At 28.6% G+C, this 18,012-nt stretch overlaps 1 protein-coding gene across 1 annotated transcript in view; it reads right to left on the minus strand.

The window, feature by feature from the left end:
* nenya overlaps positions 1–18,012 on the minus strand; it is a 58,423-nt gene that overhangs the window by 308 nt on the left and 40,103 nt on the right. Inside the window, exons 10-16 of the mRNA XM_067281319.1 lie at positions 15,800–15,839; positions 15,494–15,572; positions 7,411–7,462; positions 7,221–7,322; positions 3,251–3,306; positions 3,126–3,187; positions 2,765–2,811 (exon numbers count right to left, since the gene is read on the minus strand). Coding sequence (XP_067137420.1) covers positions 2,765–2,811; positions 3,126–3,187; positions 3,251–3,306; positions 7,221–7,322; positions 7,411–7,462; positions 15,494–15,572; positions 15,800–15,839 — 438 coding nt within the window. The remainder of the gene's footprint in view (positions 1–2,764; positions 2,812–3,125; positions 3,188–3,250; positions 3,307–7,220; positions 7,323–7,410; positions 7,463–15,493; positions 15,573–15,799; positions 15,840–18,012) is intronic.

The raw sequence follows: 18,012 nt of genomic DNA on the forward strand, positions 1-18,012 counted from the left end.
TTATGTGTATGGTGTTTCTAGAGCGAATCTGATTGTTTCATGGACCATCAGATGTTGAAAAAGAAAGATTCCTCATATATAACAAGAAATCCAACTAATTGAGATCAAAAGAAACAAAGACAAATGTAAATAACAAAATGAATTTATTACCAACAGTTAGGTACAGACATGGTTACTTTTTGACGTAGACAATCACCATGAAGATTGAGGTATTTATGTCAAAAAGTAACCATGTCTGTACCTAACTGTTGGTAATAAATTCATTTTGTTATTTACATTTGTCTTTGTTTCATGGACCATCAGAGGTTGAAAAAGAAACAGCCTTCATATTATATATATATATATATATATATATATATATATGAAGGCTGTTTCTTTATGCATATATATGAAGGCTGTTCTCTATATGCATATATATATATATATAATTATCTTTAAAATGATTTGGTTCAGCACCAAATTGTAAAAATTCAACAGTTAAAGGTGTAAGATTGTTTTGTTTTCCTGCTGGCAAATTCAGGAGAGATAAATCGAAACCAACTGAGAATTCGAGGCTGTATGAGGTTATTTGATAAAATAATCTTGAAAATATAAATTTATGAAGTGTTATAACTTTTGTAATGTAATATAATGTAACCAAATTGTGACTCCTCAAAATGTATCTAAAAGTTTAAACTTAAAAGAGTGGACGGAAGAAAATTATTGAAATGGAATGCAATTCGACGCTTTTTGATGTTCCAAATCCTCCACCCCATCTACAATTAAAAAGAAAAACACCAAGAGAAAGAATTACCTCCAAATAAGTGCAGCTTTGGTTTAAATGTTTTTAGGACATTTTTTTAAATTTGAAAAAGTAAATATATTTTTTAATCACAAGAACTTCATGATATTATCATAATAAATATTCACTAATCATTTATTTTTCAAAAACATCTTATTTATATTAATTAAATTATTATTGTGAAGATTTTTGCTGTGTGACATTTGTAATGTTACATATAATAAATGATTACTTGCTTAGAAGACTATAGAAGTTGATGTTTTCTTTTATCAGGAACAACAGCCATATGAGACTGCTTGAATATATTCAATAAGAAAACTTCAACTGAAATTTAGTGCATATTTTATAATTATTATTGCTTTTATATATTCATATTTTGATAGTATATGCAGCAAATAGCATTATTTGTGTCATTCAGTGTGAACACGAAACTGAAAAATACAGTATCAGGTTACTAATAGAGATTTCTTGTAAATATTTTATATTGTTATATGAAAACAAAAATCCAGTATATAAACTGCTTTAATATTTAACACTTATAAAATGTTTTCAGTATGCATCATTAAAGTGGTTTTAATTCTGTTTAAATTATATTAAAACATGGTTCTCAGATCAGTACCACAAACAGTCTATAGACTAGTAATGTTTTAGTTTTCTGACAGGATGTATAACAACATTAACAGAAACTTTAGAATAAGTTACATATTCTGTTTAATAAATGTTATAATATGTTGTTTGTGGACTGAAACACACTTTAAAATTTAAGATAAAATATAGTAATTGAAATTAAAACTTTCACTCATTTAAATTAATATTTCATAATAGTTGAGAATAATGTAACAGTACAAAGTGCATATTCTAATGAATAATTGTTGTTTAATAATCATTTTATTATAAAATAAACAGTAAATAAAGTTAAAGTTGATATTTCTATTTGTTGGTATTGTCTAATTGTCTACAATTTAATAAATTTTTATAAATATACTTATTTAATTCTCTATAAAAAATAAATAAACTAAATTTATATGCATAAGAAATAATTTCCTTCATTTAGCATCTTATCTCTTGCAAACACTTTTGAAGGTTTACTTTACATAACGAGTAAAGTTTGTGAGAATGGTTTTCCTCTTCATCTAATTTTAATTTATAAAAATGTTTAATCTGAGCTCCTATTGGCAGTTTGTGAAATGTAAAAGTGCATGTGAATATAGAAAACTAAATGCATTCTTATTTTAACAAATATCTCCAAATGTCTTCTCTAATTTTGCATTTCAAAACTAAATAAATTTATCCTTGTAATTTATTATACGTACCATTGACAGCTTTTTATTTTGAAACCTATTTAGATAAAACCTTTATGTATCAGAGTATTTTTTCATTTAGAAGTTACTCTTATTTGAAACTACAAAAGAAATTCTGTGGCTCAAACTCAAAGGAACGTGCAGTTTACAGCATGTAGATGGCACGAAATCTATACTGTGACCTTGGAACCACGGATCCAAAATGGCAGCTCCATAGGGAACATTAGTGTCCTGACCTTATGTTTATAGATCTTGATACTATTCTTGCATGATAATTTCCAGTATTCTATTTCTTATTTTGCAGAAAATGTCCCTAGACTGTCAACAAAGTCCCCTAAATATCTACAGAAGTAGACAATGTAATGTAGTGTGTTGATAATTACAAATTTTCAAATTGTTTCTGAATCTTATTAATTAAAAAAAAAATCAATTTGAGTTTTTCCTACTCCAATCATGTTGGTTTATATTAAATATGTGACTATTTTAATTTGTTATCAAAATAAATCATGCATTTGATAATGGAGATCATTTTATTTAATTCCATTTGGAGTTCACAAAAATGTCTAATGTAAAATTGATTATGTTATTAATATATATTAAGATTTTTTTGATTATGAAATATTAATATAAGGCAAAAACGTGATTTGATACATATTAAATTATAAATTGTAAATAAACTTACACTTTAGCTTTTCTGATTAATCCTGGATGCCTAAATTCTGGTTTTAGCTGAAAAATTCAATAAATTAAAGTTTAGTTGAAGCTATTATTAAATTGAATAAAAAAATTCCTGAAATAAACAAGTTTAATAATTCTTTTAATAATCTGAAACCGTGCTTTAAACTTTGTTGCTGTTTCAAACACAATAAAGTGCTATAATATTTTAGTTGGCTGAAGAGGGGCTTAGGAGCCCGAAACGTGTGTATTTTCACACGTATCAACTAAATAAAAGATGAGAAAACTGCCAAGTGTCTTAATTTATAGCACTTTATTGTGTTCAAAGCAGCAAGTTTAATAATAATAATAATAATAAAATAACTAACCTGTATTGGTTTGTGAACCATAGTTAGATGCTTTGATGAACTTGGACTAAGTGACATTTTACCTGAAATTTTTTAGCAAAATTAAATATACAATTTTTTGAAGAGAATTATTCAATATAATTTACCTGAGAAGTCTTGAGTTAAGCCTGAATGTCTAATAGTATTTTGATTGATAGGAGTTCTACGAAATAAAAGATAATTAGCACAATTAAAAGTTTTTTTGATTTGAAAAATTTTCTAAAAAGTTAAATATGGTTTGTTTGATAATTATCTAGATTAAATATTTTTTAATATTTTCATTTAAGGTTATGCAATGAAATTCAAATTCATCTCTAAAATTGCTTTATTAAAGAAACAAACAAAAATTTTTGAAGTAATGCCCATATTGGAGATTGATAGATAAGGTGTCCTGCTAAGTATAGAAATCCTGGAAATAGAAACACATGACCATTGCCATTTAGTCAACCTCCTCCCAAATCTTACATATTTCGACTTTTGTGTGTGTATATGTTAGGTAAAGGGTTCTTGCCATTCAACATATATCCATACCAAATTTGGCAAGAATATTCTTCAACACCCTAGAAAAAATACTGTGGAGGTTTCCCATCCCCAACCAACTCTAAAATCCACGCCTCTTAAATCTGAGCAAGTGTTACAATAATGAAACTGCAATGTTATGTTAAATGTATAGGTCAATAAATATACATTTTAATGACTAAGACCATTGTTTTTATCACCCTCTCTCAACCTAACCTCACCAATCTCCCATCCTCTTAAAAACCCGAGTAACACTAGGCGTACACAGTTAATCTTCAACTCTTTAAAAAGACTATTGTACAATAGATGTAAAAGAATTGGTTGTACAAAGTCCACTCCCTCAAAAGTCCAAGCAATGCCGAGTACAAACACAAAACTAATACGTGCTTCCCTGCTTATGAACATTAAACTTATAAACTTTCAGACTTATGACAAATTTGAATGTATGTTGAAAATTTAAATTTTGCACAGATTCTGAAATTCTCTTGCCACTCGTAGATGGCATTGAAGTCTAGTCCTTGGCCAGTAATAAATAAATAATGTAGGCTTATTCCTATTGCATATCATCATTTGTTTTTGTGCAAATTCTGAGGTGGTGTTGTAGATGGTAGTGTTGGAGTAGTGACATTTTTTGCTATTGTTTGCAATTTTTATAAACTTCTATAATTAGTGGTTCTAAAATGCATCCAAAGCATAACAGAGCAACACATCTTGCATTTATTGTCACTAATATTACCATGGAAGCTAAACTGGACATTATAAAACTAAGTGCTTTAAGATGAAAAAAAACCACATTTGAAATAACTGTTACTAAGTAGTAGCGAGGGGTAAATGAGCATAATGTATTCTATTAAGTACATTGAAGGATAAAACACTAGCAATAAGTTCTGTTATTCTGTGTGCAAATGTATTTTCTAGGTTCAAATTATGATAAAAACCTCAGGAACCTAATCTGTTCTTAAGTAGGGGAGTACTTGTATAACAATAAAAAAACAAAACCCATTAAAAAACATATTACTATAAGATGAGAAAAATTATACTATTTCCATATGCAATTCGGTTTAATATGAAACATCAAATTGAATCACTTTTCCTTTCTGGAGAAAATATAACCTAAGTTTATTCATTAGATATGTGTGTTATACACTCAAACCTGTTTTTGTGCGATTTGTTTTGTGTGATTTTTTGTGTGCGATATATGAATTTCACTCAAATTGGTATACTGCACAAAAATAATTGCACAAAACACATTGCACGTATAAAAAAATCGCACAAAAAAAGACCGCACAAAAACAGGTTTGAGTGTATTAATTATAACACACAATCTAGAGTGTAGACAAAACACTTAGCAGAAGCAAGATATGTAACTAAATACAAGTGTACAAGGGTACAGGTAATCAGTAGTGGGCTATTTGATGACATAGCCACCATGCATTCCTGACTTCCCTTCTCATAGGACCAAATCCTATCTTGACTCCTATGAAAGATTGCAAGCACAGTTTAAATCACAAAGTTGTGGAGCAGCTCAAAATAGCAAATTGACTTGCATGCTCAAGGCAGCCAACTAAGTATAGGAAGAAAACTAGAGGGATGATTTATCTTGTTTTAAACTGTGAGGCCATACTGAGAAATCTCTCACAGTTTTCCCCTCATTTTTTGATAGTGTCTAACTACTTTCCTTTTGAGTATTTTTACCAAACAAAAAAGTTTTGCACTAATTTTCTTTTTGTAAAAATTTTGATATATATACAAGGTGACTCAGATACCCGATATACCCCTTTTAAAATGAAGGAAAACAAGTTTCATCAAAAATCCTATAAATCTGATACACTCTACTGAATGGTGATATTTTTAACTTCTGGTACCAACTGGAAATGGGTTGTCTAGACCAAAAATGAAAGTTGAATTTTCTAAATGGAACATAGTATTTTTTATTTTAGATTTGGATTAAATTCCAGCAGTGGCTCCCAGAATTTTTTAATAAATCTCACAATTCAATATAAATGTAAATTTGCATTATATGAATCTCATTAATTTTATCATTTAATAAATAAAATAATTTGAAATGAATTTTACTTCTAGAATAATAAACTAAAGAGATTTGAAATTTTTCTGAATAATCTTGATTATTCTAATTTTTGACAATAAAGAATAATTTTTATAAATATACAGTAGAACCTCTATTATCCGGACTAATTGGGGATGAAGGTAGTCCGGATAAGGAAAAATCCGGATAATCGAAAAAATTAATAATTGACAGTGAAAGACATGTACATACAGTATGAATAATTTTTATTTGTCTAGTTTTATATATAGCTTCAATATTAAATTATTTTTTATTAAGAAATTCAATTATCGATTTTTGTTTAAAGCTAGCTGTTTTTTTGAAGCTGCTAAATCGCGAATACTTTTAAGACATATAAGTTGTCCTGAGTTACACTCTTCTTAGCTCTCAAACCACTTCATGGCGACATCTAAGCACTGAAAAGCTTCAGAATGTGTAGGACCAATATCTCTTACTTCGCAAATCTCTTCTTCGTCTTCTCGATCTTGTTCATCTGAGGCAGATATTTCTTTAATTATTTCATCATCATTCAAAATTTGGAATCCAGGATCATTTGCATTGCAATTTAACCACTCGGTTACATCTTCTTCGTCACATTCGGCACATATTGAAATTTGTGCTATTGCTTCCGCAATGTCTCCTATACTACTTTCTACTGTGTTACTGGAATTTACTAATGGTCTTTTCAAAATTTTGTTCCATGCATTCCATCACGTACGAACAACAGTGTCGCAATTCGCCAAGTGCAAATCAGCAAATTCGTACAATTTTTGTTTATTTTGAACAATCCGGATAATCGAAAATCCAGATAATAGAGGTTCTACTGTATTAATTATTTTTTCTTCATTAGATTTACTTAGTGTCTTTAAAATATTATAAATTGTTTTTCAATTACCGTATATCTCGGCGGATAAGACAATAGCTGAAACATACAAAAAGGCCCCCAAAATCCGGGGTCATCTTATAGGACAGATACAAAAAAATTAGATTGAAATTTATATAAATTAAAACCATTATAAAAAACGGACAAACCTTAATTATTTACTAGTAGAGAGTAGGGTATGTGCACAAAATAGAATAGCAGATACGACGTTTTTGTGAATAGTCGAGGTCATTACCCGAATGCCAAATCGGTGCAAATTTTACAACAATCGCAAAGCAGTGCAAGAAAATAAAATTTGTTCGTTCGAAAAATTACAAATAGGACATAATTCCTATACGCTATACAGTATTATTATTCAGATGATGATCGCCGATCTAAACTAAATTCATAGGCTGTTGATAGTTTGGGGTTCGTCTTATAGGACAGATATATGCTAAAACTATAAAACTTTGACGAAAATTTATACCTTGTCTTATCTGAAGGTCGTCTTATCTGCCGAGATATACAGTATTTACTGAGTGAGTAAAATGTCTATTTAAAAGTATATATAAAAGTTCATAAAAAGAACTTCAAATACATCAAAAAGATTAAATTTAATTTTAAAACAAACCTGTTGGAATATTGTGATGATGGACTTGATGTTGGTGATAAATAAATGTTTGTTTCTTTAAAAATTTTTGGAACAGATAGATTCGAAAATGATGGTGAAATACTGGAATAATTAGAAAATAACATTTAAACTATCTAATTTATAAAATTTAATACAAACTCAAAACTAATTTTAGATATTTCATATCTACCTTTGATTAATAACAGAAGTACAAGACTGAGGTGTTCCTATTGGCACTATTCCTACAAAAATAAATTTTATTTATTCAAATGGAATATAAAATTTTAAAATGACTATAACGAATATTATAAACATGAAAAAATAAATTAGACAAATTCAACTGTATTTTGAATCTTTTAAAAATTATCACAAATCTCATGGGAATGAGGGGAAAAAACTGAGATGCAACGGGTTTTGAGATATAGAAGTTCCTAAACAGTAAATGGTAAATGGTAATAGGTTTGATTAGAGCAGTGGTTCTTAATCTTTTCAGAATCATGGAACACTTACAATTTTACATGATTTTTGCAGAACACAGTTGTAAAATAAAACAGTATATATGTTTTTTATATTGCATAATATATTAAAAATCACATACTTAACAGTTTACATATCAGTCAATAGCAAATGAAATTAAAAAAAAAAAAAGAAAATTGTCACAATTTTTTAATGGGATATTTGGGCCTGATGATTTTACAAATGTTTTCAATATTTAGTCTTATGTGTGAAATAGCTACTCTCATTTCCTCTTCTATATTTGTCAGCCTTTCGTGTTTCTTTGTCTTAGTATTCGTTAACGTTGAAAACTAAGCTTGCATAAGTATAATGTTGAAAATTGTAATAAAAATTTAATTGCTTTTTCAGAAATAGTTTTAAATTTCATTTGGATAGAAATCCAAAATTCTTTAATTGTTACTTCAGAAAATTTTAATTTTGAAAGTATGACTCATTGACAATGTAATGAATTCTTCCTCTTCTTGTAATGAAAACTCATAACTTGATGTGTTGACTACAGAAAATGGATTTTGTATCCAATCGTAACTTTCAATGTTCGATACGAGAAAGTATTTTGAATTTTTACTTATAATAATGCTAAATGTTGTGTTATAATAGGAATTATTTCATCAATATTGTTAATTTTGACTAAAGGAAACATGTCGTTCTCCAAAGTGATATATATTTTTTTAAATGCTGACTGATTGTCAGTGGATGTTAGAATATTTTCGTTTTTACCTTGCATACCAGTATTCATGTTATTTAAATAATTGAAGATATCAGCTAAATATGCTATTTCAATACACCAAATATATTTGTAAGAAAAGTTTTAAAAATACCATTCCCTACATTTTGAAAAAACATTGACAATTCATCCTTAAGTTCCAAAATTCGGTTCAGCAGTTTACCTCATGATTACTTTTACATACTGAAGTAAGGTGGTTAAGATTTGTGCTGAGCTTCCACAGATGCACAAAGTTTTTTAAATAGGTGTGTTTGTAAGGGTTGTGATTTGATTTGATGTAGTTAACCATATTTACAGTTTGGTCTAATATGGATTTTAATGTTATAGGTAATGTTTTTGAGACAAGTGATTCTCGGTGTAAAAAACAGTGTGTAGATGTGATATTAGGATTTTTCTTCTTTGCAAAAGTAATAAATCCTTTGATAGAACCAACTATTGAAGGAGCACCATTGGTACAGATTCCTGCATATTGGTCTCATGTTATGTTAAATTTATCTAAATATGATGAAATGTCAAAAATATCCTGTCCTGTGTGCATTTGGTAAGTTGTCTGCAGCATGAAAATTGATTCACTATTTTGTTTTCATCAATGAAATGAACAAATCCTAGTACACGAGCTTTACGCTGATATCAGTGAACTTGTCAATTTGCAAAGCAAAGTATTGTTCTGATAGCTTATTAGTAACTGTTTTCTCAATATCATCTGACATATGTATAATTCTGTTTTTTATTGTGTCGTCCAAATGAGGAATTTTCGTAATTTCTTTTTTTGCATCATCACCAAACATTATTTGAATTATTTCAGAACATGCTGGTAAAAGCAGATGCTCTGCTATGGTGTGTGGTTTTAAATTTTTAGCAATTATTTTGGCAACTTTATAAGATGCAATTTGTGCTTTATTAGATATTGTTACTATTTTAAAAAATTTTTTTCCTCAATTAATTTGATTATTCAACAATCTTTGAAAATAATTCTTGTTTTTGGTCTTGAGATTGGCATGTTTAGATGTAAAATGCTGTTTTAATTTTGCTGGTACCATTGCACTATTACAAAGCCCATAAACCATGCAAAGGGAATTTGAACATAAGTGAATCTGAAATCTAGATAATCATTGGAATATTGTCTATTGACATTTTTTATTTTGTTCTCCCTATTGTGAGTATCATTATTGATATTGCTTGTAATTGCACTAACACTAGTACTATCAGTCCAGAATCATATTTTCATCTTAAAAATTTGATTCTGAATAATCATTTTTAATTCTTTGGAGGGTAATTAGAACTATTTTAATTTCTATAAGACCAATTTGTTGCAAATGAACCTCTACCTACAATTACAAAACAATACATTTTATGACACTGACAATCTGTCTAAAACATTGGACTTACTGTTATTTTTGAGTTTTCAAGTAACATTTTTAGCAAGAAACACATCTGTACACTTCAGTTGTTGTCATTCAACTGTTTGCACACAGACTCTGCCTACACACAAAAGCAGATTTGATTCATGTTCTAATAGAAATCGATAAAAGCCTACATAAGTACAAGTAAAGACAATAAAACAAAAAACAATGATTTTTACTTTTTCATTTTTTAACCATTTTAATTTTTCACTGATTTTTAAATTTTGGCAGAACACTTTCTCTAAGTTCATAGAACACCAGTTAAGAACCATTGGATTAGAGGTATGGTATTTTATTAATACAATAGCAAATGTACATACCTTATTATGTATAAATAAAACATTTATGAGTACTTTAACAGAAACAGTTTGTCAATGGTTTCTGATGCCGGACTTTCTTCAACTTATATCTAGAGAAAAGCAGCATTAATTTCAACTATGTATTGCAAGAGATGTTTTTAAACTACAGTTTATGCTATCAAAATGGTAGTCAGTAAGCTTTGAATTTGTAATTTACACTTCAGTCCATAGTTTGAGGTATAGAGGTTTTGGGAGAAAATTGAGATATACATGGAAAATATATTGAATTTAGGCTAAAAATGCAGGGGAAATAATAAATTTCGGGGTAAAGAGGTTTTCAACATAAACATGTTTGAGATAGATAGATTCAACTGTAATGTGAGCAGATTTCTGACAATAACAATTCATTTTTCGTTTAATTAAAAATATCAAAAACTTTTATAGAAGTAAGTAATCAAAAGGTTTATATATTTTTTAAAATTAATTTAGAACAATAAAGTGAAGCTTAATCTGCAATATAAGAGTGAATAAATTATCATCAAGAATTTCATAAAAAGATTAAAGAAGACAATAAAACAAAGGAAATTTTCATCTGTAGTTAGTTCATTAACAAATGAAAATTTTACAACTGGAATAGATATTAATGGGTATTTTCTAATTCAAAATTAGTCTTGTATCTTGTATCATCAAAAATTTTCACTTAAAAAATAGTTTCAAATTAAAAATTATATATGCATGAGTATGTTTAAGATTTTTAAAGTACGAATGCATTTAAAATGTTCTAAAATTTTTAAATTTCTATGTGAAATTATTAAATGTAACAAATAAGCAGACATGATTAATTTACTTCACATTCAAATGGTGCCAAAAATATATAAATTGTAAACAATTCAACATTAAAAATTATAATCAAAATAATACTTTTAACAAGTTACTGAATTAACACACAATTTCTCAATTCAATAATAATTTAAAGAATTCAATGTTTTAGTAGTAAAACTTGTTTCTTTTTAATATGCTTTAAATATAATGAGTTTTGGAATGTATATACCAGTATCTACTGTATACTAATTTAATTTAAAAATTTGGCAGTTAAATTACAATTTAAATAATTATTTTAACTGAATACTTATATTGGATAAAATATGTAACAACAATGTAAAATTTCTGCTAATTAATTATACTAATTGTATTTACAATATACATCTAAAGAATTTATTAAAAGAACTTTTAGCTATATAAAATGTAATCATGAATTACTTTAGCCTACGCATGTGTAATACAGTAATCTATAAAAGTTAAGAGGACAGAAGAGTTTGATTTTAAGAAAAAAAAGACATATTTGAATTATGTAAAGAAATAGAAATATCAGCACATCAGTGATTAAGATTATTCCTCTGAGTTAAAACGAAATTAAAAACATATTAGGATCTGTAAAGGTGTATAATTAAAATAAATGTGAAAAAATGCTAGAGTTAAATCAGATTTTTATACGAATATATCTGTTTACATTAAAATATTGTAGTTCGATTAATTGAAAACAATTCAGTTTTGTTTATTGGGTGAGTAAAATCAAAGAAGGAAGATATAACTGACTTATATATGTACAAAACTTAAAGAAATAAGTTATTAAAACAATTATATCAACAAATTGGAAATTTATGAAATTATAAAATAATGAAATATAAAGATAACTGTATTATAACAGATTTGATCCCAGATATTTTATACTTACTGATTATTACTACACTTCAAAAATACATCAACTAGCCAAAACATTATGACCACCCCTTGTCAATGTAAGAACATTCTTATAGCTACTCAAGTCAAGGTCTGCAAATGAATATATATGTGTCAGAAGGTTGCACAGTCTGCAGTTGTTACAATGTGCAAATGGGTGAAACAGCAGATTAATTTGACTTCAACAATGGTCAAATTACGACTGTCAGACACCTTGGTATCTCTGAAACAGCACTTTGGCATCTCCGAAACAGCAAAGTTCATGGGTTGTTTACATTCATCTATAGTAAATGTCTATCAAAGGTGTTCCAAACATGGCAAAACAATGAACCATTGACAAGACATTGGGCCAACCACACTTCATTAATGAAAGTCAGCACAGATCCAGAAACAAATGTTTTGAGTCAGCATACCACATCGTAAGCACACTTATCTTTAAAAATGTTAATGCATGCTGAAGTTGTAGACTTCAAATAATATTTTTAAAGAAATGAAATGAATAGGCTTTAATTAAAATAAATGTAAAGAAACTGATTGAAAAAGGTGAAAACTGAAATCATAAGATAGGTTATGTGCCTTCTGAAGTGCCACTTTGAGCATGCATGCCATAGGTTCACCATCCTTGGCATGCATGTCTTGTCTTGTAGTGCCTAAGCACTATTATATCGTTATTTTTGTATATATATATATGTATACATTTGTATCGGGTTTTCTTTGTTTGTGTTTTTTTTTAACATTTCGTTTTGTACCCTATATCGGTTTTTGGATGGGTAAAAACCGGTCTCCATTGCGGATTGGTTAGCAACGGACATGACGTCACGCGCAATGGCGGGGATTATAAAGGTTGGACTCCCGTCCACCACTCTTTTTGGTTTCTTCCTTCGGTCCCAACCAGTTGTGCGACAAAATTAGACTGTGGTGAAAGAACAAAGGAGAAGGAAGACTACACATGCGGACATTCAATTGAACAGTGAATAAAATCCGGACCCATCGAGGAGAACATTTCTATGGTATAAAAAAATATCACGCCAGATATATAAAGGAGACTTCAAGGAACGTCCGAAGAATATTATTGTCGGTATGTGAATTGTTGTATCTTACTTTTTAAGTAATTTCTTCGATCCTTTGTCTTTAAAACCCAGAATTGTAATTACGTTATTTTTCATGTCATTTAGAATATATTAATTTTGTAATATGTGTTCATTATTAAACCTTATTGTAAAAAAATGTACAAAATTGTAAAGTCCTTGATTAATGTGCCTTCACCCGAACATTTCGTCCAATAGACTTAGGTCCATTGGGGACTGAACAGTCTTATACAAAGAAACAGACAGGTTACTGTGATACAAAACTTTCAGTTTTAATAGTGATTATAGTATGAGTGTGTCCAAATACACTGTTCATTAAATACTTCTGAATATGAGGCCACAGATTAGTCTTCTGCCTCTGTTAACAATGTTTGTCACTAACAGCGCTTGCAGTGGGCACATCAACATCAAAATTTGACCATCAAGGAATAGAAAAAGGTTGTCTGGTCTGACAAATCATGATTCATAAATTTAATTGAATACTTATGGTTTTAGTTGGAGAAATAGGTTTGTGATGTATCACCTAAACCACATAATTTGAAGGAACTGAAGGCTCTTTTGGTAATGTAGTGCTGCATCACTATATACATTTTTTTTTCATATGACTTGTATATGTTTATGTCCTTCATGTAATATGTTTCGTTAGTCCATGCTGAAATTGTAATTGTGTAAATGAAGAAATGTTAATAATTTCCGTTCTGGTAGAACCACCTTTTGGGTGGCATCATCTGCCATGCAACAATTGGTTGTATGTGACCACGTGAAGGGTGTGACATAGTATGATGGCGGGATGTATAAATTGGCATCCCATGTGCAGATGAATCATTCTTTTTTTCTAACTGGGACTTGAATCAAACATACAAAGGCTTGTTTGGAGTGGGGAGTGAAGTAGGAAGAAAGAGGGACACGACCTGCTTTGGACGAATGATAGCAAACCATTTGAGAAGCAATCAGACCACATCATAGTAAGTTATACATCATGATAAATTATCATTATCATTAGACTGAGTGGGGTGTATAACCGGATAAGACTAATATTATCGTTCTCTGAGCTCATCAGTGAACCACATGGTCGAGACTGTCGAGAGTGGATTCTTGGACCCCTAGAAAGAAATGTATTCTTATACTAAGGAGATTCAGCAAATGACCATCATCTGTAAAATTACAGTGTAAAATTAATTTTTGTTTAGATCACACGATTGGCTCCTCAAAAAGGATCTATTAATTGTCACAAGTGTTGTTAGTTGTATCTGGTAGTAAATAGTGTAAGTTCTGATGTATTTGTCTATTATTAAAATTTTGTTAATTGTAAGTCAAGGCATTGTCGATGTAAAGTCTTCATGCATACATTTTTACCCAACTTATTTTCTGCAGTACTTTCGATACTTCTTAAACACTACAGTAATATGCACAGCTCTCACTATACACTTACCAGAATCTTGTGGAATCTGCACCTTGTCAGGCACAGTGTTTTGGTAGCAAGAAGAGGACAAACTTCCTATTAAGTATATGGTCATAATGATTTGGCTGGTTGATGTATATTGGTTACATTTAACAAAAATATAAGTTTCTTAATAAATGGTTAAATTAAAAAATATTTATAATAATGAAAGGAAAATCTATATATTTTTAATTTTTAAAGAAAAAAAAAATTTCAATAAATTAAAAATGAGTGGAAAAAGTTGTAAGCTTTTAAAATAAATACACCATAATTTGTAAAATTTAAAGACACAAGTATTGGATTACTAGTTAAAAAATAATCAATAATAATAATAATAACAACTTAAATTTTGTATTTCATTATACTTAATTGTATAAATATAATATAATATTACAATGTTTAACAAAAATACTTTGCTTCCGTTATTCATCCGTCGTTCTTTCGTATAGTTAAGTATAATGAAATTAAATGTAATACTGTCGGCCATGTTTTTATATTTATTTTTGTAGTTGACAATGATTTTTTTTCAATATTTTATAAGAATTTATAACTTGAGTCATCCCTATAACTTAAATAATGTTTCATATTTTTAAACATAAACAAATGAAAGATAGAGATCCTAACAAATGAAGATCAAAAGACATTAAAAGAACTTATAACTTAAAACTAAATGTTTAATATTCAACAAGAATATTTATATTAAAACAAGTGTTTTTCAACTACTGTAAACTGTCATCTTCAGGTTTCAAACCCTCAAAATAAGAAATTTTGAATTTTAAATACAAACAGAAACTGGAGATCATAGAACAAATGTTTTCAACTGCATTGAGCAATTATAAATATTCTTTCTAGATATTAAAGACGTAGTTATCAATTTGAATTACTTTCTTCAATTTCTTATTTTCATTTATTGATTATTTCTTTTCATATGTGTTTTTATATTGAATCTATAAAGAATGTATTCCTGGATGACGGATATTTTATGATAAACTTTATTAAAGGTCACTTTTAAGACTAATTTGTTAATATTTATATATTTAACATAAATTTTATAAAAATTACCTATATGACCATTAACTGGTGGTGTTCGAACTGTTACTCTTGCAGGCATCGATGTTCTCTGACCATTAAACATTTCTAGCTGTTAATTATTATGAATATTTATTAAAGTTATAAATTATTAAATTCATTTAATTCGACTTTTGTATATGAAAAATTTAAGGTACTTTTCTTACAATAATTTATTAAAAGAATTATTAGGGAATTATCAAGAAAAATTAATTATATATTTGTTAGAGAAAATTTTAATTTTTAATTTATTGTTATATTTGAGTTGTTATGTTATCATTTATATTTAAATGTTTATACCATATTTGATGATTTTTGAAACTGCAAACTTGAAAATGATCTGAAAAAAGAAAATTATTAAAAATTGATTTTTTTTAATTTAATAAGTAAATATAATATCTATTTATAATTATCTAAGAGAAATAATAATTTATTATGTAATAATACATTATGTAATATCTGAATTGGAAAATTTAGACATTTTAAATTATTTCAGAAAATCTTAAACATTAATTTAAGAACTTTAATTTCTCATTATTATATCAAATAAATTATTAAAAATTTTTTTATTTCATTTTCTAGATTATTTTGTATGATAATAGAATATGAAAAGCCTTATTACCAAAAAATATTTTTGGTCAAATACATAAAACAAATCTAATGGAATCAAGAATTCTGAATTTAAAAAAAATATATCACTCAAATAATATCAGAGTTTTAAAAATTAAAATGTATTCTGTTTATATTTAATACAGATAAATTTTACAACTTTCAATTCTACATCTTGCATTTCCTTGCATGTTTTGAAATTAATTTTTCACTTGTTCTTGTACTATTGTAATTTACACCTGTGAGACTAATATAAACGTTGCTATTCATGTTTTCACAGAAAAATTTCTTAAAAGTTTCTAAATACAAACTTTTGTCATCAGATAACCTATTAAGAATATTAGTAATCACAAAAATTGTTTTTGGAAATTTTTAAAAAATTATCTGATAAAGTAAATATGTTATTCTATCTATACAGTGGCATAGCATCATTTTGTACAAAAGTAAAGATATATAGAATAGAAATATGAAGGGGGAATTCACCCAATTGTAAGTCATGAGAATGAAGGTGGTTGCTCCCATGGAAATGGAGGCCTGGGACACTAGCAACCAGGAAAAAAATTTTAAATTTAGAGATATCTTTTAAATAAAAGTGTACTGGATAAAATGAATAAATGAGTGCAAATTTATTTATTTATACATTCAGGGTGTCCCAATACAGGATTTAAATTTTAAAAATAATGCATTATTTATTCATTAATTGGCAAAGTTGTTACATCATTTTAAAGTATAAACATTAAAATTAAATATGGAATAGAATATCTGCAAATTCCCCTACAACTCTTCTGACATTCTTGTATTCTTTTGACAAAATTTTCAATTACATTGTTGCACAATAGCAGTTCGATTTCATTGATAACTTTTCGAATTTCTGCTTTTAATTCAGAAATTGTTCTTATTTTAGTGGCATAAACTTTGGACTTTACAAATCCCAGAGAAAAAAGTTGCACATTGTCAGATTGCATGATCTTGGTGGCTAATTCTGATCACTGTTGTATGAGATGAGTTACCCATGAAACTTCTGTTGCAACAACACAGTTGTTTCATGTGCCATATGATAGGTGGCACCATCCTGCTGGAACCACATGCCACTCAAATCCATGCTGTCCAAATGAGGCCACAAAATCTCTGATATCATCTCGTGATAGTGTACACCATTAACAGTAACTACATTTTCCACCTCATTTTCAGAGAAATATGGTTCAATCACTCCACTGGTCCAAAGCCACACCAAACTGTAACTTGTTGGGCATACATCCAGTGCTGGATTAAGCCTCTAGCAGGCCCTAGACAAAATTTAAATTGGGGCCCCATTTAAATAAGTTGCTTCTAAACAAATCTTATATAATGTGACATTAGCGTAGCTAGCATGGGTGACACCCGGTGTGGATATCGTGGTGTCACCAATGGTGATATTCGAAATATTTAACAAAGGGTTCGCTAGCAGAAAATTTTTCCCTGACAGTCACCGACAAATGAAATGGAAGTTTTGGCTAGAAATAAATGCAATTAAATACAATACCTTTTCTTGCGATATATCTAATAATCAGTGGCGTATTTGAAACGTAACGAGCCCTGGGCGAAGACCAGGTAACAATAGTATATTACTGCTGTCGACCTTTCTTTTTTTTTTTTTTAGGCAGAGAAATTTTTCACCTCGAATGGCACTACTGCTGATAATAGACAGATGTCATTATCTCTCGAAATACAATATCCTTTTTATTTTGCTGTCCATAGCCCGACACGTCTTCCACAGCCATCTTGTATTATCTCACGCGCATGAGATTGTGGAATCTCTCTTATGACTGGATCTAGTTTCAAGAACTCTCTTGAATCGATCGCGATTAAACCTCGTTTCGGTCGAAATTGAAACGGTCGAGAGAGATCGCACCAAGACATAGTCT

Source organism: Centruroides vittatus, unplaced genomic scaffold, assembly GCF_030686945.1.
Source record: "Centruroides vittatus isolate TY-2023 unplaced genomic scaffold, ASM3068694v2 contig_917, whole genome shotgun sequence".
Classification (NCBI taxonomy): Eukaryota; Metazoa; Arthropoda; class Arachnida; order Scorpiones; family Buthidae; genus Centruroides; species Centruroides vittatus.